Below are 22,121 nucleotides of genomic sequence, written 5' to 3' on the forward strand. Positions count from 1 at the left end.
ATTTATAGTGCAAAATAAAATCCATCAAAAGTTGTAAACATTTTGCTAAAATATAGAGATGATCCAAGAACAAATAAAATATAAATATTGTTAAAAAGTGTAAAAATATGAATTTCCAAGTCACTTTTTTTTCTTTCAGGTATATTCCAAGAGTATGACATAGGAAATGTTTTACCATCTTTAAACAAAAATAAATCTTAAAGGATCGGTGCACAATTAAAACTATTCTTATTGCTCCAGTGAATCTAAAAAACAACAAAAAAAAAACAGTGACATTTTGTTGAGACGGTGCCAGGTTTATGGGTTTTTTAGTGTCTAAAGCTCCTATGCAAACCCCACATAATTTGATCCTACAAATTTAAATCTAATCCATTTATCTCCTACCTGACAGTAACATAAGATTTATATATTGGGGAAAAAAAATTACATCACTGCAGTCTTTAATCCAGCTTTTTGAGCTAAGATAAGACACGGGTCCAAAAGGAAGATCGGGAATAAGTTTTTTCTTGATACTTCCTATTCCTTTTGAATTTCTGGCTTTGGCTCAAGAAAAAACTGCAACAAAACCTGCATGTGTGTTTTAAAAAAACTGCTACGTGTGAAATCACCCTTAGCGGGTTAGTAAGACAGTATGAACGAACGCTGGATCAGACAGGACACAAAGGGCTTTATACGAGCTGCAGAAACAAAAGCATAGGAGATCGTGAAGTCCATTTGCAAAGTTGCATTTAGATGCACTGAAAGAAAAAAATAGTAAAACTGTACCTATGCCTTTAATGAATACAAGAAAGCCTCTATGTCACGTTCATCCTCTAATCCACAAAGAAATATAAAATAAAAAGGAGCAATTAAAATGCTAAATAAAAAAAAACAAAAGAATGAATAAAAACATTACATTGTACACTGTATGGCCAGTATGTAGCACATCACTGCACAATCAAAATAATTCAGCCAATTCCTTGCTTTGGATATTGCACGGAGGATAAAATAAGCATTGCTTGAGGAGATGTGAGAAAACACGCTGCTCCGAAGTGACCAGAGCTCAGTTTGCAGCCCCAGGTCTTTTTAGCACCGCCGTATACTTCAAAGGCACATTATCAGACTTCAGAACCACCTCTAATAACGTGAAGATGCCAATTACCTGCGGAAGGATAGAAAATTTGCTTTCCAGTTAATATTGTGTCATAGCCTAATATTTACGTATTCTGCACTTCTATAGCTATAAATGTTCTGAGGGCTCACATCGTTACCTTCTCACCACAACTGTATAAAGAAAAATATTCATGATGGAGGCAAAAATAAATGAGAAAGTCTAGATGGAGAAAAATGTGCAACCATTGGGGCCAAAAGTGACACTCCATGGAACGAGACACACCACCTTTAAAAAATTCTAAATTATTTTCAGAAAGCATCCATATGACTAAGCAATAAACGTGCTGGTTATATATAATGCGTGCTCCAACTTAAGACCTTTGGCCTCACTGGCGCAGAGAAGGGAATGGCGACAAGGTATTTTATTGTGTATTGGCTGCTATGTGGGTGCAGCAGTTTCACAGCAATCACAATCAATATTAATATATATCAATATATGTGAAGATTAAAGGCATCTCTCACATATATATTGCAAAGTTTTAGCACATATTGGCTTCTATAATATAAAAGGTTTTGCATAGGTCATACTTTAAATATGTTTTTAGTTTATAATGGTGTATATTTTCCTTATCTAGACTATATGGTATATTGGTCTTACAAAGTTATATACAGACTTTAATAAAGGAGTTTAACGTGCAACAAAATACATTGCATGCCTTTTCTTGAAGTCCAGTCTATCAGACATCTCCAAGACTATTGTTACTACACACTGGTGTTCTTGAAAAGGGTTAATAATAATAGTCATATCTAATCCTTAAAGACATGATTCCCAGTACTGTAATCATAAAATCTAACACACGCACACAGCTCCTCTACTGAGCACACTATCAGGGATGCCCTTTAGCACCACATGTATTCTAGAAATCAGGCAAAGGCCAAGGAGATAAGCGGAGATAATTAGCCTTCTGGACCTAAGGCTCACTAAATACCACTATGGAAATTGTAATTGTGAGATCCTTAATCTGCCCTATTTTATAGTTGTGCAGAGAAAGAGCAAGGTTTTACAACACACATACATAGATTCTGCTACAGAGTATAGCCCTGTATGCAATCTGGAAAGCAAAATTAAGATATTCAGTTTGTCTACATCCCAAAATTTCTAACAGCCCAAGGCATAGCTGAACTACAGCGGGTGCACAGAAGAGCGACCAAGATCATGAAGGCAATAGCTGGAATGATGTACCAAGATAGGTTATCACAGATGTAGATTCTTTACAGTATGAGCAGTGGGACTATGGAATGCTCTGTCACAGCGTGATGTAATAGTTGTTTCATAAAAAAAAAAAAAATAGTACAAGGAGGGCCTGATGCCTTTTTTAGGCTATGTGCGTTCAGGATTTGAAGCAGAAATTTCCTGAGCGTTTCTGCATCTCCTTGGTAGGAAAAAGGCTGCGGAAAAAACGCACGGTTTTGCCGTGTTTTTTAATGCGGTGTTTGAAGCATTTTTGCTAATCAATGAATGCTTTTTGGAGCTAAATAAAGTTATTTGGTGGGACATTGCTTAAACCCTTAGATTACCATCAGAACTGGGGTGAGTATATTGGTTAGTTGAAATGATTAAAGAATGTGTCTGTTGTATTTCAAATACAGTGTTTATTCTGTCTGTGTTTATTTAACTCTTTACTTTAATTAGGTTTGGTGAAGAAAGGGTCTGATTGTCACCTTGGCATCACCAAACAAAGGAGCTAGATGTCAGCTAATCCCATTCGCATTTCCATTCATGTAATTTCTGAGCCAGCTGTGAACTGCTATTTTTAGCCTAGGAAGGTGCCATTAACATGGTCGCTGGCCATTATTTACAGCTCACAGCTGTTTTGTTAGCCACTATGTCCCCCCCGATCAGCACTCAGCAGCGCTTTGGACGCAGCGTATTTTTGCTGAGTCCAAAATGCGGTGTTCTAATGCCGCACTTTTGTCGTCGGTACATGTGAATCCACCGCATATAATAACACTTCAATCGGTCAAAATCTGCAGTGGGGTACTAGCGTGTCCGCTACAGAAATTGACATGCTGCGACTGAGTTTGGGAACGTGGCTATGGTCAGGAGCAGCTGCAGGTTTAACGCTGCGTGTTTACGCAGCTATCCCATCCACTATGTTACTGCATAGTGGATGGGATCTCTAGAAATCCCATGTCCACTATGCATGCATCAGAGGCTGTGGATCACCCGTGGACACTGACACGTGGGACGTCTTTCAGGACCACAGCATGTCAAATTCTCTTGCGGAGTTTCTAGTGGTCAAATTTCTGTTGCAGAGACTAGCATGTATTGAATGCGGTAAATAAGACATGGTTCAGTGAACACATGTGGATTTACCTCCATTCAATAGAATGCAACGTTTTGGACGCAGCAAAAAATATGCGTCCAAAGCGCTGCTACGGCCAGATCGTGGGCACAGAGCCTAAAATCTTAAAAAAAAAATTGGGCGTGGGCTCCCGCGTAATTTTTATAATCAGCAGAGGGAAAGCCAACCGCTGGGGGCTGATATTAGTAGCCGGAGAAGGGGCCATTAGCCAACAATGTTCCCTGGCTATTAATATCAGCCCACATTTGTCTGTTTGGCCTTAATTAGCTATTAATATCACCCCTTAGCAGTCCCACAAATGAAGCATCCATAAGATGCGCCAAATCTGGCGCTTAGCCTCCGCTCTTCCCACTGCCCTGTAGCGGTGGCGAGTGGGGTAATGGGGTTCATGTCAGCCTTGTATTGGTGGCTGACGTGAAGCCCAGGTTAGTAATGGAGGGCGTCTATAAGCCGCCCCCATTACTAACTGATTAGTAAAGTTATCGCCATGCGGCGATAATGATTCTTGTCTAATAATATCACCCCTCAGCAGTCCCAGAACTGGCGCATCCATAAGATGAGCCAAATCTGGCACTTAGCCACCGCTTTTCCCACTGCCCTGTAGCGGTGGCGTGTGGGGTAATGGGTTCATGTCAGCCTTGTATTGGTGGCTGACAAGAAGCCCAGGTTATTAATGGAGAGGCATCTGTAAGACTCCCCCATTACTAACAGCGTAGTAAAGTTTTTGCCGCTGTTTCAATAAAAGACACGGCCAGAATAAAGTAATTTAATGAAATAAAATGACACATGGTTTTAATCTTTTTTAAATTTCACACCCAGTCCCCGAATCACTCGGTCTTCTGTATATAAAAAAAGAAATAAATAAAAACACAACCATATCCCTCACCTGTCCAGTTTGTCCCTCGGCGATCCGGGTTACTCCTACAGCAGTGACTTCAGCACTCACTGATGTCACTGCTGTAGAATACAGCAATGTACACTGACAGGGGTGTAATCACTCCTGTCAGTGTACATGGGTCTGCTGTAATTGCGAGGTCACTTGGGTTCATCAGCTGAAGATCAGCCCCAGTGGCATCAGCATCAGTACTGGTGGGAACATTCTTGAGAATGATCCCACGCAGCACTGTTGCCGTAAAGTGAGGTCAATTGAGCTCTCAGCTGACCTTCAGCTGAGAGCTCACGTGACCCCAGGTCCTGTCAGCGCAGCGATGTACACTGCCGGGAGCAGTCCCCTAATTTTGGGAAATAAGCATCGGCCTCATGGAGTTTTCCTTCCTCTGGATCAATATGTTAGGTTGTAGGCTGAACTTGATGCACTTGTATCTACCTTCAGCCTTAAAACTATGAAACTCAGACACAGATCTAATCACTCACGATCCTTTCCTGCTCCAAAATGAAGCATGGCTGTACACACTGTATCTGAAGCTGGTTTAATAGCGTAATTGTTGGAAAACATTTTTTATTGCCATAACTATTAAATTTTAGTAACGCGTGAGTCTGATACTCTGGATGAACTAATAATTGCATTCTGTCCTGCTTACCTGTTGGACAGGTTTATCTCCATCTTGTTCTGGACTCCACACAAGTGTCAACTCAGGCTTTTTGCCCACCTGCTGGAAATGTGAGCTCTGGAGAGGTAGAGCCTAAATAAGACACACAAGACCAGTTTATTAGGGGTCATCAATACTAGCTGCATGAAGTATAATATATGATTTATGACTTATATTCCATTATTGCTTCACCAGCTTACATTACAATAAATCCGCTTCTGAACACCATATCTCAGGACCAAGACATCAAATGCTTCATTTAAGACCCCCATAACCATGGCTTCTGACTCCAATGGACCAGACTCCTGCAGAAAAATCGCAAAAGTAGCATTTTTCCCATTCGTAAAAACAAAGCGTGAAATATATTGAGGTTTTCTTTTTATTTTACTTTTGTTTTAAATAGCAGGAAAAAGTTGAGAATTTTTTTCAAAAGATAATGCCTATATTGCTACAAGGTAATACCTCGTATAGTGACCACTTGCTGATATTTTCTACTAAAATTTAGCTTGCGTCTCACCTTTACAAATACAGAGAAAAAGAGATCCGCACTCAGTTCCTGTACTCTCTTGGATGCAGTTTTGCGGTCATTACAATGGTCTGCCTGATTCTGTATTGCGTCTTGTAACAATTTCAGTGGTGGTCCGCGCCCTACAAAAAAAATAAAAAGCTTATCCCATATATTTAAAGTTATCATCTACCCACAGGATTGCTGGAGGAAGCCCAGAGCTGTCCTCGGCTTTGTATGGCTGTGCTGCAGTCCTATAGACAATGAATGGAGAGGTGGCCACCCTCCATTCTGACAGGAAAACTTCATATCCCAGTTCTCAGAATCATTGTGGGGGTCTCAGATGAAAATCTTAAGTAAATTACAGTGTCATCCACATCCTATGGAATTGTTCCACACAGAATTTGACCTGTTGTGTAAATGATACCATTCGTGGCATGTCCATTTCTGATATGGCTTTCACTGCAGATTTCACCTCTAAAGGGAACCCATCAGTGGGTTTATAGACTTCTATACCTGTATGTTACAAATCCCTGTCTCCATTGTCTTGTAAGCCATTCTTATGCAAATGAGCTCACAAGTGCAGGGGCTTGGTCTACACTTACAGATCTCAGGCCTCTTTCTCCTCCTGGGACCAACCTCCTGCCAGTGATTGACAGGTCACTCTTCTCTGTGGCCTACTCCTCCTGGCTGACATCTCACTTAGGCCCTGTCATTTCCTGGGACGGCGCATGCGCACATGGATATTCCAGCTCTCCCGACGTCACCAGGCCCTTACTGCACATGTGCCACCCCAAAAATTATTGCACTTGCACGAGATGTCGGCCGGTGGGGAGCAGGTTACAGAGAGGAGTGACCTGTCAATCATTGGTAGGAGTCCCTTCACTCACGAATTCATTTGCATAAGGACTCGCTGATGGATTAAGAGACAATGGAGACAAAGACTTATAACAGTATGGAAGTAATAATCATGACAAATTCTTTCCAGTAATGTTACCTTGGGGTCTAAAAACCTGCTGACAGATTCCCTTTAATGTAAAGAGGTGAAATCCGTTGGTATACATGCAGATTGTGCAGCAAAAAAATAAATAACACTGCAGACAATGAGCCAACAAAAAATGCTGTGATATTTCAGCTCTGAAGTCTATAGTACTTTGAATGAAGATCTGGACTATAAAGGTTCCTTTTACATGGGAAGATAATCTGCCCAAAATCAGCACTGATTGATGATATATGCAAGTATAATAAATGTCAATCGTTGCCACATGTAAATGAAGGTACAACTGTATGGGGATAAAAGATAGTTACTCTGCAGCACATCCTGTTTAGAAGAGGGAATGTGCTGCCGACCAACAATTATTTTTTAAACTCGTATAAAAGATGTGATCAAGAATGGTACAATGCAGGGACCTGGAGAGAAGAAGAAAAATATACATTTTTGTGACAAATGAAAGTATATACTAAAATCAGACAAATCGGACAACAGATAGTATTTTAAATCCTAATGCTACGATATAAGATGTAAATAAATACTGACAGTAACCAGAATTAATTCCGTTTTACCTTGCACGGATTCGGAGCTATACAATATCCAGTAGCCCATTCAGAACGAGAGCAGTTTAGAGTTCTGCGGGTTGCTCGACAATTGACAGTAAACTAGAATTACAGTTTTGGCTTACGGTCTGATCTCTCACAATGCACTTCAATTGTCGCAAAGGAAAATGTCAGAATTCCAAATGTAGGTCAGGATACAAGAGTAAAAGAAATAATGTAACCCAAACACAGCTCATAAGTGCAGCAAGCTACCAGCAGCTAGTTATTCATCATTTTAATAGCATTAGATAAATAATCGGATCAGAAGTGCAGGGCAGTGTGATGTAAAGTATTCCGACAATCTATAGGCCGATGTCCATATGATCCATTAGACAGAAAAGAATCACCTGCATAGGACGCCCTATTTGTCATAGCGGAGGTTTGTAAAAAAGGAGAAGCTCTCAGCCGGATGTCATGCAATAGTCACTCCAACAGAAGTATATGGGCATTTCCCTTTTTCACTTTCAGACGTTAAATCCAGAAATTGGATGCAATACATGTTCTGTAGAATGCTGTATAGCTACATTAGACTATTTTCTAGAAGACACAGGCTATTACTTAGTAAATTGCATATATTTCTGCATTTTCATTAAAATAAAGGCTTATTCTTGATAAAGTTTTAATGAACTCTTTAATGAAAGCTTCTATTTAATGATTAGAGGTTTGAAAAGTCGCTTGATGACTATCTTCAGTACAATAACTGCATTTTCTGATGCAAGGTTAGTGGCAAGCAGTGTGTAGATGGAGGATACTTGTGATAGTTACTGTTCTGTATGCACAATGTATTCTGTTGGGCATTTAGACAAGCCAATGATTTTTACGAATTTCTTTGCTTTGATTTGCTTCCTCCACAAGATGGGTGATAACATATTGCTCGTTGGGCGACCTGCAATCATCGGAAGAAGGGGGAACTTATTTCCATTCAAATAGAGCAGAAGAGCACATGCTCGATCTGTGCTCCAATTTCTCCCTCTGGGGCTGCTGAGCACAACTCTTGAGTTGTTTTTTGGCAGCCCCATAGAGAACGAAAGGAGTGATGGTCGGGCATCCAGCCAGCCACACCATTTTATAGAAGGGATAAAAGTTCCCCATCAGGGCTAAAATCAATTCTGCTCTGCTGATCGGTGCAGGTCCCAGCAGTCAGATCACCGCCAATCACCAATTTATCACCAGTCCGATTAAAATGATCACCTCATCAGATTAAAGAAATCTGTATCCATCCTGTTATAGTAGAGATAGGAGATAGGGGACCTAACAAGTTCCCTTTAAATCAAAGGCGGAAATGTATCAAAAGTTATACAAAACCAACCAACTTACAGTTTCTACTTTCCAAAAGTCACCTTAAAAAGGAGTGAAGAAATGTGATTGGTTGCTATGGCATCTGCTCCACTTTTCTCCATAAATTTTAATACATCTCTCCCAATGCGTTTTACATCTCTTAACATATCGTTTCTTTCTGTGCTGGTTTCATTACAAAATGGATCCATGGTTGTTAAGGTATCTTTTTTTTCATTATCTAGATACCAGTATGAATAGTGTCTTACCCAAATATAAGTGTAAGGATTAATGGAATGGACATCATGAATAGAGGCAGGCTATTGTAGTTTCCCCGTATTCTAGAGAACTCACCTATGGCAGAAGCAAGAAGTCGGTGAACTATGATGTCAGCATAGCGCCTTATGGGAGAAGTGAAGTGCGTGTACAGAGGAACATTCAATGCATAATGATGGAATAAGGCTTCATCCTTGAGCACTCCAGTACAGAAATACACCGCCATCTACAAGAAATAAAACTAATCATAAATCACAAAAATAAGGAAAGACTAACGCCATCATCTGCACAGTGTCCTATAGCTGTACATGGGAAACCATCAGAACTAGCAGCATCTTCTTATTCAAATACGATTTCATTACAACAGAACAAATTCCCATGGAAGCGTGTGCTACCTTTTAGTTTTATTTTAAAATCAATAGCACAAATGAAAATAGATAACTTTGTAATATATCCCATCAGAGAAATCTGCTTTGCTCTCTTTCTAGATTGATCTTTAACTCTCAATTCAGGGGTAAAATCTGTATTCAGTGAAGAGAGACCTTCATATTCCTGAGATAGGAGATGGCGGTTAGTGCTTTGCGATTCTATGGAGAGGGGAGGAGCTAGAGGCGGACACAGACGTTCTGCTGCACTTTTACTTTTTTTTTTTATACCATAGATTTAAAGTGTAACTGTTTCAAGAGAAGTTGCAACATGTCTGTCTTTCTATCTCCTCCCTCCTTAATAGAATCCTATGAGCAGACACTGCCATCTACCCTCCCAGTAACAGCAAAGTGATTATTCACTGAATACTGATTTTACAGCTTTTACCCTTGAATTGAGATTGCATGAGCCTTCCAGGGGTGTGTGGGGCGAGGCGGGAAACAGATTTCTCAGAAAACATTGTACAAACTTGCTTATTTTCATGTACACTACTGATTAATGAAACAAAAATTAAACTGGCAGCACTCTTGAAGGCTATGTTCACACAAACATATTTTGAACCAGTGTACTGTCCGTGTGCACAACGAACTGTATGAGTATAGAGTGGCCAGTGAAAGTCAGTGCGCTAGTGCCCATTAGCAAGTTTTCACATGGACCTTAAAAACGGGGAAAAAAAAAAGTTGCGGCACACAAATATTTGCAATGCAGATAAGAAGAGTGAGCTGCAGAGGGACCCAACCATGACACACTCGAGAAAACATATAATCATCTGAATGTAGTCTAAGAAATTCAGTAGATTGATCTTTTGCATGAATAATATATTTATATTAGTTATATATTAGAATGCCAAGAGTGTGCAAAGCAGTCATCAAAACAAAAGGTGGCTACTTTGAAGAACCTAGAATATAAGACATATTTTCAGTTGTTTCACACTTTTTTGTTAAGTATATAATTCCACATGTGTTAATTCATAGTTTTGATGCCTTCAGTGTGAATGTACAATTTTCAAAGTCATGAAAATACAGAAAAATCTTTAAATGAGAAGGTGTGTCCAAACTTTTGGTCTGTACTGTGTATATGTATATATATATATATATATATATATATATATATATATATATGTATATATATATATATATATATATATATACACATACATACATACACACATACATATATATATATATATATATACATACACACATACATATATATATATATATATATATATACACACACATACACATACATACATACAGTACAGACCAAAAGGTTGGACACACCTTCTCTAATATATATTAGACATTTTCCCCACAAATGGTACAGTACTGCGCAGTTTTCCTGTCTTTGTTTGTTGGACAAATAAAACAACGCTTTCGTTTTTTCTCCTGGCTCTGGAATTGCCTGAAAATGGAATACGCCACAGCATTTCATAGCTTTTATAGTTTGCTTTGGCAATCATTTAACGTTGCTTCGCTGCATCATGTGAGGCATCAAGAGCATACTGATGAATATGTAAGCAGAGCACCAGATAGAGCCCACCCCACAGTCCCTCCCTGAAGCACGAGCATATCATTATCTCCAAACAGAGTAAAGATTACACAAGAACCACAGGACGGATTTCATCAACCAAGGTATCATATTAATCAGTGTAATGTCGCCCACCTGACACTGTATGCAGTTTACAGAGCAGAGCTGACCAGTGCGCTTTAAGGTAAATGTATAGCAATCATTCCATTAATCTCGTTTGTATCGCAGGGGATTTGAGCTATTGTACCTCCCAGTCACTATTCACACTGTGTGGATGGGGATAGCAAACCCAATGGAGAAGTCACCATAGTCCATCCAGGGGTCTGATCCCAGGAAAGGGAGGACAATTATGCCACGTGTTTGAGTGAGAGTTGGTGGAGTGACTTCAAGGGGTGAGGATCTAGGCTGAGGTCCTGGGACCCATGGATGGATGGCCTATGGCGTTTTGGAGATTGGTTGCCAGCTGGGCTGCTTTCTCCTCCTACGGTTGAGGGATCTGTCGTCTGGATATCAGGTATTTTCTTAAGGACTGTTGCTGCTGGATAAATGGACTTCGGTTGTGTCGTCTGGAGGAGCGTGGTCTGTCACTACAGACCATACTGGCGGGAGATACAAAATATGTGGGCCAACTAAAAGATGGGAGACAGTGAATAATGCCCGGTACGGGGACAGTGGAACTACCTGCCCCAGGCAGTGTATTTCGGCTAACTACCTGGAGTTGTTGTAAAACCATGAATTTAAGGAATAAAAAACAGTTGTATTGTTAACCTGCATAAGTGATTATTACAACCCACAATCTCAGATCTTCACCGTAACCTCAGGAAAGACTAAAGCAGATTTAGTACTGAACCCCTATTTGATAGGATTTCTATGGTGGAGGAGGTGCAGTAGTTCAATTATTACAGAAATGAAAAAAAAAATAGGTCACTGAATAAAAAGTGATACTATTTACCGTAATCATTGAAAGTATCTTAAAATTCTGGGACATTTAATGGCTACAAAATGAAGGAATCTCACCTGCATAGGTCTGGAGCACATATTGGTCAGAACCTCCTTGCGTGCTGTAGAATACTCATCTGCACCAAACTGATCATTCAAGCTTTTCTGAAAGGAAAATGAAGGTGTGAGAGAGTCTGCCGCTGTGTCACACAACATAAGGACACCATTAAAAATATATATTTTTTGCTGGCAAACCTCTGACTATTCTACAATGTAATTATCAGATAATGACACCCAATTAATATGACATGTTAAAACAAGGGCTGTGGGGTCGATAAACTGAAGTTTTATTTTTCTTACACTTTGGAATTAACTTATTTGCGAGGGGGCAGGGGAGGAGGTTTAAGTCCCTTTTTTTCTCTGTCTTGTAGTGTTCGTTGACCTATTTTGTCCCACATTTCTTGAAATTATACACATAGTTCATGATTCTGTCTTCAATGTTTTTTGCAATTTTTTTTGGAACTGAAGGTCATTTGCACAAAAGTGTGCGACTTTTAAAAAAACTCACAATTGATGAATTAGCTGAAATCATCTGGAAAAAGTAAACCCTGCCCAGAATGGGGGGAAAAAAAGACAAACGATTGATATAATTATATTTTATATTCCATCTTTCTTCATTCTTATGAAAGTTAATAATTCCACAATATTGCAGAATTTTATTTTTTTTTTAAACTCGAGTCAGTACATTTTTATCGACTCCAACATTGACTCCACACCTGGTAGAGGAAGAAAATGTGCAAAAACAAAATGGTTTAACAGAATTGTGGGCTACCTACTGTTGCTGGGGATCCCAACATCTACACATTTTACTTACATGTAAAGTTCCAGAATTGGTGAAATCCAGTTCAATTCCCATTTGGTCACAGAATTCTATCAAGTCATTCAGCAGCTTTGTCTGTGGCGGAGGGTGGCGACGCAGCAGTGCCAGTTCTGGAAATCGTTGGTAAATTCTATGAGCAGCTGCCATGTTTGCAAGCAACATGAACTCTTCCACCAGCCTAAACAAACCAGAAATACATGTATAAAGGATTATCAAAAATAATAGAGAGTTTAAATTCTCATCCAGTCATTACTTCACAAAAGCACAATATTCTCAAGCACAATTATTCCTTTAAAAATCAACATTTATATTTAATGGGAAATGCAATAAATACATTCAGCCTTATAACAGCCTTTTAATTAATGCTAAAATTAAATAACATACAAACCAACCTATAAAAAGGTTTACATATATTGTCAAAGGTTTACATATTGTCAAGCACAAAAAAGCCCAAAAGGAACAACAAAAAAAAAAGTACATTTCAAAACTAACAAGAAAAAAAGATGACCACGTGTTTCACTATATGGAGCTTCATTGAAACACCATATTGCTCCCAAGAAGAATTTGGTGCCTCACAGATTCCATGGCTCTGTTCACAATCTGTTCAGCAAATGTACTGGGCTGAATGGGCAAGCTGACACATTAAGTACACAGCTCTAACACAGTGTGAACAGACGCATGATTATTCTGAAAAACTTCAGAACTCATGTAAAAAATATTATCAAAATTGTTTTTATTTTGTATTAAGAACGTGTTACAATAACTTTCTAAGGATTCTAAATGTGTGTCATTATTTCCTTAAACAGCCTGTGGCATCAATGAAATCTCAATTTAAGTAATGGATGACAAACGTCATCCTCAGATACTAGTTAGGCTATGTCCACATGTTGCTTTTTTTTGCTCCAGCCAAAACCTGATCTCTTGGTAGTAAAAAAAAAAAAAAAAAAAAACTGCAGCCAAAACACAGATTTTGCTGCATTTTTTAGGATCCCAAAGTTCAGCTTTGTTTGCACCTTTTAAGCATGAACAATACAGGATGATAGACCACCATGCAAGAGATACAGTACAGACCAAAAATTTGGACACCTTCTCATTTAAAGATTTTTCTGTATTTTCATGACTATGAAAATTGTACATTCACACTGAAGGCATCAAAACTATGAATTAACACATGTGGGATTATATACTTAACAAAAAAGTGTGAAACAACAGAAAATATGTCTTATATTCTAGGCTCTTCAAAGTAGCCACTTTTTGCTTTGATGACTGCTTTGCACACTCTTGGTATTCTCTTGATGAGCTTCAAGAGGTAGTCACCGGAAATGGTCTTCCAACAATCTTGAAGGAGTTCCCAGAGATGCTTAGCACTTGTTGGCCCTTTTGCCTTCACTCTGCGGTCCAGCTCACCCCAAACCATCTCGATTGGGTTCAGGTCTGGTGACTGTGGAGGCCAGGTCATCTGGCGTAGCACCCCATCACTCTCCTTCTTGGCCAAATAGCCCTTACACAGCCTGGAGGTATGTTTGGGGTCATTGTCCTGTTGAAAAATAAATTATGGTCCAACTAAACGCAAACCGGATGGCATAGCATGCCGCTGCAAAATGCTGTGGTAGCCATGCTGGTTCAGTATGCCTTCAATTTTGAATAAATCCCCAACAGTGTCACCAGCAAAGCACCCCCACACCATCACACCTCCTTCTCCATGCTTCACGGTTGGAACCAGGCATGTAGAGTCCATCCGTTCACCTTTTCTGCGTCGCACAAAGACACGGTGGTTGGAACCAAAGATCTCAAATTTGGAATCATCAGACCAAAGCACAGATTTCCACTGGTCTAATGTCTATTCCTTGTGTTCTTTAGCCCAAACAAGTCTCTTCTGCTTGTTGCCTGTCCTTAGCAGTGGTTTCCTAGCAGCTATTTTACCATGAAGGCCTGCTGCACAAAGTCTCCTCTTAACAGTTGTTGTAGAGATGTGTCTGCTGCTAGAACTCTGTGTGGCATTGACCTGGTCTCTAATCTGAGCTGCTGTTAACCTGCGATTTCTGAGGCTGGTGACTCGGATAAATTTATCCTCAGAAGCAGAGGTGACTCTTGGTCTTCCTTTCCTGGGGCGGTCCTCATGTGAGCCAGTTTCTTTGTAGCGCTTGATGGTTTTTGCAACTGCACTTGGGGACACTTTCAAAGTTTGCCCAATTTTTCGGACTGACTGACCTTCATTTCTTAAAGTAATGATGGCCACTTGTTTTTCTTTACTTAGAATTTGTATTATGGCAAGAAAAAAGCAGCTAACAGTCTATTCAGTAGGACTATCAGCTGTGTATCCACCTGACTTCTGCACAAAACAACTGATGGTCCCAACCCCATTTATAAGGCAAGAAATCCCACTTATTAAACCTGACAGGGCACTCCTGTGAAATGAAAACCATTTTCGGTGACTACCTCTTGAAGCTCATCAAGAGAATGCCAAGAGTGTGCAAAGCAGTCATCAAAGCAAAAGGTGGCTACTTTGAAGAACCTAGAATATAAGACATATTTTCAGTTGTTTCACACTTTTTTGTTAAGTATATAATTCCACATGTGTTAATTCATAGTTTTGATGCCTTCAGTGTGAATGTACAATTTTCAAAGTCATGAAAATACAGAAAAATCTTTAAATGAGAAGGTGTCCAAACGTTTGGTCTGTACTGTATAAAACAATGTTGGAAAGAAAAATGCAACGTGATGAAATTTAGGGGAAAAAGTTTTTTTTATGTCTGAAAAAATAGTGCCTATTCCAGAGCCATAACTCTTATTTTTCTGTCCACAGACACATAAGGGCTTGATTTTTGCGGGACGAGTTGTACTTTTGAATGTCACCATTCATTTTACCATATAGTGTACAGTAAAATTGTAAAAAAAAAAAAAAAATGCAATTCTGACTTTTTTTTTGCAAATTGTTTCTATGGTGTATATTTTGTGGTAAACATTACCTTACTTTTCCATATGAATCACCTCATCAATACGATTACAGCGATAAAAAAAAAAAATATTGACATTTTGGGTATTATTTTGGTAGGGAGACCTGTAACATTTTCTATTTTTTGGCCGATGGAGCTGTGTGATGGCTTATTTTTTGCAGGGTGAGAGAACGTTTTTATTGATACCATTTTGGGATAGTTGTGACTAATAGCTTGTTACATCCCTCTTTTTTGGAATTGCGGAGACAAAAAAACCCTTAATTTTGGCGTTCTTGAATTTTTTCCATTTACAGTGTTTACCAATTGAGTTAATGGTTTTTATATTTTGATAAATCAGTCTTTACTGAAAGCAGTAATACCACATTTGTATTTTTTATTTTTAAATATCTATTTTCAATGGGGGGGGGGGCTTGATTTGAACTTTTAGGTTTGTTTTTGTTTTTTTATATTTGTTTCATATTTTTGAAAACAATGTTTTTTTTTGTTTTTTTTTACTTTTCACTGTTATTGTTAGCCATAGCATTGTTGCATACAGCAGAAATCACGGTCTTCTTTGAAGCCCGGCCACAGGCAGGGTTTCAAATGAGATCTATAACTACAGACACGGGAATGGGGGGTCATCAGCTGAATCCCAGCTTTCATGGCGACCTGCTGAGTCCAGTGGATGTTTCTCATGCACCAAAGACCACTCTGTTCAGGCTCTGAAGCTGGCGGGATCACTGAATTTCAGTGCCACTGCACTCCTCTGATGCTGCAGAAGTAAAGCGGCCTTGGCTTGCAGCATCAGAGAGCAGAGAGTTTAGGCCGGTGGTGCAACAAAGACACAGGTCCAAACTGTCAATTAAGCAGGAGTGCACCGCTTGGCAAGCAAGAAGCCGGGAGACTGAGGACCAGTGCACTCCTGAGAGGCAATGGTGATCCAAACTTTTTAACATGTCCAAACCAGATTGTTTTTGTGGTGTTATTTTTTCTTTCAAGTCCCTTAATGCCCCAATATTTGCAAACAACCATCCTTTTCAAGTGCAAACCTACGTGTGATAACTGGCTACTGAGAGAAGCTATTGTGGCTACAGAAGACGTGTATGATTTTAGAAGTCAAATGATTCAGCATACAGAGATGCATTTACTTTCATCATCAAAAGGTATCACAAAATGTTCAAGTGGAGTACACACCTTTAGACAGCAGGTGGCAGTGTAGCTCCTGATCTAGGAATCTCTCTGACTACATTTATGACTCATGTAATACCAATTTCTGCATGACATAGAACCCATACAGATACTAGGGGCTACATGCTCCTTCTAGGAATCAGAGAAAGGCCATAACCTGCAATCACATCCATTTCTAAAAAAGTTCCATGATACATTTGCTATCAAAGGTCAATCATTACAAATTTCACAGACTGAATTTTCCAAGTTTTTTAGTTTCTTCATTACGTTATGTTGGTTCATGGCAGATAAAGTTCTATTTTCCGAAAATCATTCAACTTTCATTCGTTCCAGTTGCAGAGATCAAATTATCAACTTATTTGCGGTCACGGAGGGCAGTCCTGCAGTGATGGGGTAAATTAACAAAATGAAAAGAAAACATGCCGAGAGTGAAATCTCCATCTGTTCTTACATTCCCATAGAGGTTACACACAGAGGGTTATGTTCAATGTACGCAAAATTATTCTACTGCTGCGTCTCTCATTAGACAAGGGGAAGACACAGGCATCCGCAGATCTTGTGTCTGGCCCATTTTGAAGGAAAGGAATCGCATTTTAAAAAGAGAACTACATCACCACGTCACGTTATTTCAAAAATCTGTTTGTGGGTTTGGAATAAAACTTTAATGTGGTTAGTACGGACATAAAACAAATTACAGAAAGTCAGTCAACAATGAAAATGAGCAAACACTTGCACATTTTCAATAAACAATATATTCCATTACCAGCTGGGAATCTGTGGTCATCCTTCAAGGATGGATCCTTCTTCTCATCTTGGCATGTTTCTGTGAGTAGTTTAAGTTTTAACATTTTCTTCCCTTTCATTTTAAGACTGAATTCACACCCCCCTAAAATATAGATTACTGCTTGGCCGGTCACCTGCACAGAGCAAGCTGCTTTTTATATGCTTATGAGACAGTTCGCTCAGGTCAGACCTGATCAGCATCTAAGCACGGTCTGTGTTTCAAGGACAATCTCTATAATTAAAAATGTTTTTTGATTTCACAAGAAAAAAATCCTAATTTCTTTCATTTTTGCAGTAGCACAACCACAAGTACATAGGTTTCTAAGAATACAGCACCCTCTAGTGGTGATCTAAATGAACTAATTTAATATTTGATTTGTACATGTCCTCAATGTCTATCTTTTGTTTTACTGAGAATGGAGAACAATAGATGGTACACTTGTATCATATCTACTAATACATTAATTTTTAATTGAATTTGTGGAGATCAGCAAGGCTTAAAATTTCACAATATATTAGTATGGGCCATATGTCACAATTTTTTTCTTATATTTACTGTTATCCTATGTGAGAATCTAGGAATCAGACAATTGACTACTACTAAGTAATCTTTTTACAATCTGCCTTATTAATTCAATTTCTCAGCTTGATTTACAAAATACTCGATCGCCGTCTATCCATAATAGATTTTTTACCCTATCGGCTGCCAATTTTTCTTTTATTTAATTTTAGAAATTTAGAGTAACCATAGTTTTAACCAATAGAACACATAAAATTAGGAAACACTAATATATATCTTATTATGAAAATCTGCTCCTTGACTAATCTTTTACTCTCAATGCATGGGTAAAATCAGTCTTCAGGGAATACAGACTTTCCTACTGCTGAGGTAAGAGATGGCAGTTGGTGCTTGTTATAAATATAATTGTAAAACCTATAACAGTTCTCATTCACATTGAAACATGGATTACATGGAGGAAAATTTAGCTCCATGACCTCCAGATAACCCTAAACTGCAACAGACACCCTCTAACTGCCCCAATGCAAACCGGATAATTAAAAAAGTTGGTCATCTGATAGATCACAGACACCATTCCATTCCTCAACTTTCACAAGAATCGAGGTGGTGACATTTATGGCTCTTGTCTGCGTGTCTCTCAGAACTGGCAAACTACTTTAAGCTGCTTTGTCCTGCTTTGCAAGTTATGAATATTGAGGTTTTTAAGAACAGCATCGAATGACAAATAGGAGTCATTTTTGAAATCATAACGCAGTGGCGAAAGAAAGTAACACATTGTTTTACATCAATGGGCGGTTGCGGTAACACTTTCAAATTAATATTGGTCAGATGGATGATGCTATCCATGTAATGCTTCCTATCTATAGAACAAAAAAACACAAAATTTGAGCTTGGTTTAAGTTGGTATACATGCAGCACATAAATGCATGTTCACAATGGCCATAAATCAGAAAAAAAACTAAAAAAAGCAAAATGAACATAAAGTCTACTGTAAATAAAAATCAAAAGTGCATTTAAATAAAATAGGTTTTCTTAGTAACACGGTTTATGATCAAAAATAACATGAAAGCTATCCAACCACGGCAAGGTGAACCCATTCGTGATAGTCCTACTCTAATATTAAAAACCTCACCATGTGTCAAAGTTGACCTCAGTGTGAGAATAAAGGCAGACAAAGGACTGGGTCCCAAACTGTGAACTCCAGCCTAGGGAAGCTTTAAATGAATTATCCAGCTCCGGTCCTTTGTCTGCCCTTATTACACACACACACACGCCATGCATTGAAATTGGATGTGTATATACCTGTATGCTCACTGTGAGTTCGCCAATAACTAGCCTAGTAGTAAAAACAGCCATGGCCTCGTCCATCACTCGTCAGTCAATTGCGTAATTGTCCTGACGATTGGAGTCAGCGGAGTGTTGTTCCCTGATAAATTGGTACCAGCTGGGAAATCTGCATGATTCTCCCTGCTGCTCTCTGACAGTGCTTACAACATTCTATGGAGAGAAGAGAAGAGAAGCTAAAGGCAGATTGAGATTCATCTGCAAGTTCTCCTGAACTAACAGTTAAGCTGTGTGCACACGTTGCATTTTTAATACATTTTTGCACTGCAGATTTGTCACAAAACCTGAAAGGTTTCCTAGTACCAGCAAACTGAATGAGAATCCTGAAGTCTCATGCACATGTTGCTTATTTGTGACTTACAGATTTGGTGCAGACTTAAATCTGCAGCGTGTCAATTTTTTCAGCGTTTTGGCTGAAGTCTTCATTCATACTAATGAGTGGGGAAAAATCTGCACTAAGAACGCAATTAAAAAACACATTTGCCACTGCGTTTTTCCTGCAAGAGATGCAGATTTGAAGCAGAAATTTCAGCATCAAATACTTGGCGTGTGCACATACCCTTACACTTTAAATGACAGTCATTAAGATTTTTTCACACATCGCAAGTCCAACCCTACTTTTAAGGAAGCAGGCAAAAAAAAAAGACGACCACTCCTAATCCTCTTCATCCCTGGGAGTCCCCACAGGCTCAAATTGATCATTGCCCTCTGGCCCTTCCACAAGTGGACAGCTCTTTCTGCACACAGTTTTTTCACCTGATGCTCCCTATTGACTTATCACATATTTCAATTCACCATGGTGGCCGGGTAATTATCTTTATTAGGTACACTTAACACACGGTACTTCTTTCCACTAATAGATCCTGCAGATGCAGTGGACACCAGTACTGATAAATTCTCCTCTAGAGGAGGGCTATACTGATAATATGGAAAACTCCCTCCCTGTCCCTTCTTCATCCAAGACTCATCTCTTGCTTTCAGGGTCAGGACAAGCTCTTTTGGCACTCAAGGTAGTAGCTTCAAAACGTTCCTCCCTCTGTACAGTCCATTGTGAGACTGGGGTCACGCATTCTGGCAATATTGAAGCTGAGCCAGTCTGACATTTATATTGGCATGGTTTGGAAACAATGGCATTGAAAGCACATTCATTGTTAATGGCCACATATTAGCTTTAATGGCAGCACCTACACTGCTCTCATTTGCAAACTGATGGAGAAGTGAACATAGCCTGATAGTAAGTGAATAAGCAATTCACACAGCACTTACTATTAAAGTAAAACAGTGAATGTGCATAGCTACATATATACACGGCACACTATGTAAGCCTGTATACACATTGCAATATAGAAGCAAATGCAGGATACAGGCACTGCCGATAATGACCGTCCAAAGAATAGAGAATGTAATTAAGACTCCTTTATTGGTAAGCCATAAGGCCAACGCGTTTTAATACTGAACAGATATCTTCATCAGGCCTAAAAGGTGAGTGTATCCCCCACTAATCTACCTATATCTCCATCTCATATTGGGTTTATTGTGCTAAGAGGCGCCAAGTCTCTATCCCTTGCAGTGATGTAGAAACACTGTACAGCTGTAAAACATACAAATACATCATGCACACCTATATAGACCCTGCATACATTCTCTACACCTGGAAACATTCCTCACACCTTCACACACACCGCACACCTGTACGCACAGCTACATACAAATTATGTTCAGGTATGGAGGTTAGGTGGCATCGAAAAGCTTCGGAAAGTAAGCAATACTTGACATTTTCCCCATTTAGCTAGCAGTTGTGTGATGATCTGAACTTCTCTCATGGCTGTGCTTTGTTCCTCACATTGTGGCGGTACCCTGGGACTAATAGAAATCACCTGACTGAAGCAGAACAAAGTTAGCGGGTGTGACAGGCTCTGCTCTTTAACAAGCGAGTGCTTCCTTTTATCGAAGCCTCATATCTGAACAGAATTAACCCCCTGCTTTTACGGTGTAGAGGGCTGCACAAAAAGTTTAAATTGATTCCCCTAATTACACCCTCGAATTTAAAGTTAGGTACCCTAGGTGGGCGTCCCTTTGTCTACTATTTGTCCTGGCCCTGCCTAGGGCTAACCATATACAGGTAAAAAGCTGTATATGAGTACTGGACACATCAGGAGAGAGTATACCAGACCATGGAGTCCTTGATGGACGGACTCCAGTTGCCACTAGAATTACCAATTACTTTACCAATACATCCAGGTCCTTGATTAAGGTTTCATCTATTTCTGGCTTCATAGTTCTTTGTAAAATAATGGTTCATTTAACTTCCATTAATACTATTTATCTACTGAAGAGAGCTTGTGATGTTTACGGACATAAAAAATACTTATTCTTCATAATGGACTATCAATACAGAAAAGATGAAGAGGTCTTCACTGTTATACAGCAACAATGAAGAAAAGAAAAAAAACAACCAAGTAGAAATTGAAATGTTGAGTTAATTATCATCCTGAAAAGAGGAAAAATTATTATTATTTTTTTAAAGTGTAGGACGACAGATGTGGAAGAAATAGTAAAAATGATTGCCAAACCCATAGAAGATCATTAGGTCATTCAATACCCATTGAGCGCCTTAATGAGTCACTAATGAACAGGTGTAAAATATCAGGTCTTGAAAAGTTAATGAGGTTTGAATTGCAAAAGGACCAGCAAGGAAAGAAAATGAATTTAACAAAAATAATTAGATGCATGTAGTACACAAACCACTCCGCAGCCAAAGTGTCTTGACATGGCTGCAAGTTACAAAATGGAAAATATGGCTCATTTTGCATTACCAGCTGGGAGAAAGCCTACATTGAAGGGATTATGTATCATGATTCCTAGCTCACTTTCACTTGTAAATTCAGTGTAGAATGATGAGAAAGTTATGTCCGCCA

General features: G+C 39.0%; 1 protein-coding gene across 4 annotated transcripts in view; it reads right to left on the reverse strand.

Annotated features, from left to right (window-relative positions):
• Positions 1-211: 211 nt before the first annotated feature.
• The window catches only part of DIS3L2 (DIS3 like 3'-5' exoribonuclease 2), a 366,019-nt gene continuing 344,109 nt past the window's right edge, over positions 212-22,121 (reverse strand). For all 4 annotated transcript variants that reach the window (XM_073675255.1, XM_073675258.1, XM_073675259.1 and 1 more), the window contains 7 exons: positions 12,427-12,610; positions 11,631-11,717; positions 8,736-8,883; positions 5,526-5,656; positions 5,209-5,313; positions 5,000-5,101; positions 212-1,141 (listed from right to left, as the gene is read on the reverse strand). In XM_073675255.1, the coding sequence (XP_073531356.1) occupies positions 1,043-1,141; positions 5,000-5,101; positions 5,209-5,313; positions 5,526-5,656; positions 8,736-8,883; positions 11,631-11,717; positions 12,427-12,610 (856 nt within the window). In that variant the 3' untranslated portion in view covers positions 212-1,042. The remainder of the gene's footprint in view (positions 1,142-4,999; positions 5,102-5,208; positions 5,314-5,525; positions 5,657-8,735; positions 8,884-11,630; positions 11,718-12,426; positions 12,611-22,121) is intronic.

This window comes from Phyllobates terribilis, unplaced genomic scaffold (genome assembly GCF_046119375.1).
Source record: "Phyllobates terribilis strain yellow unplaced genomic scaffold, ASM4611937v1 Scaffold_3__8_contigs__length_932513732, whole genome shotgun sequence".
In the NCBI taxonomy this organism is placed as follows: domain Eukaryota; kingdom Metazoa; phylum Chordata; class Amphibia; order Anura; family Dendrobatidae; genus Phyllobates; species Phyllobates terribilis.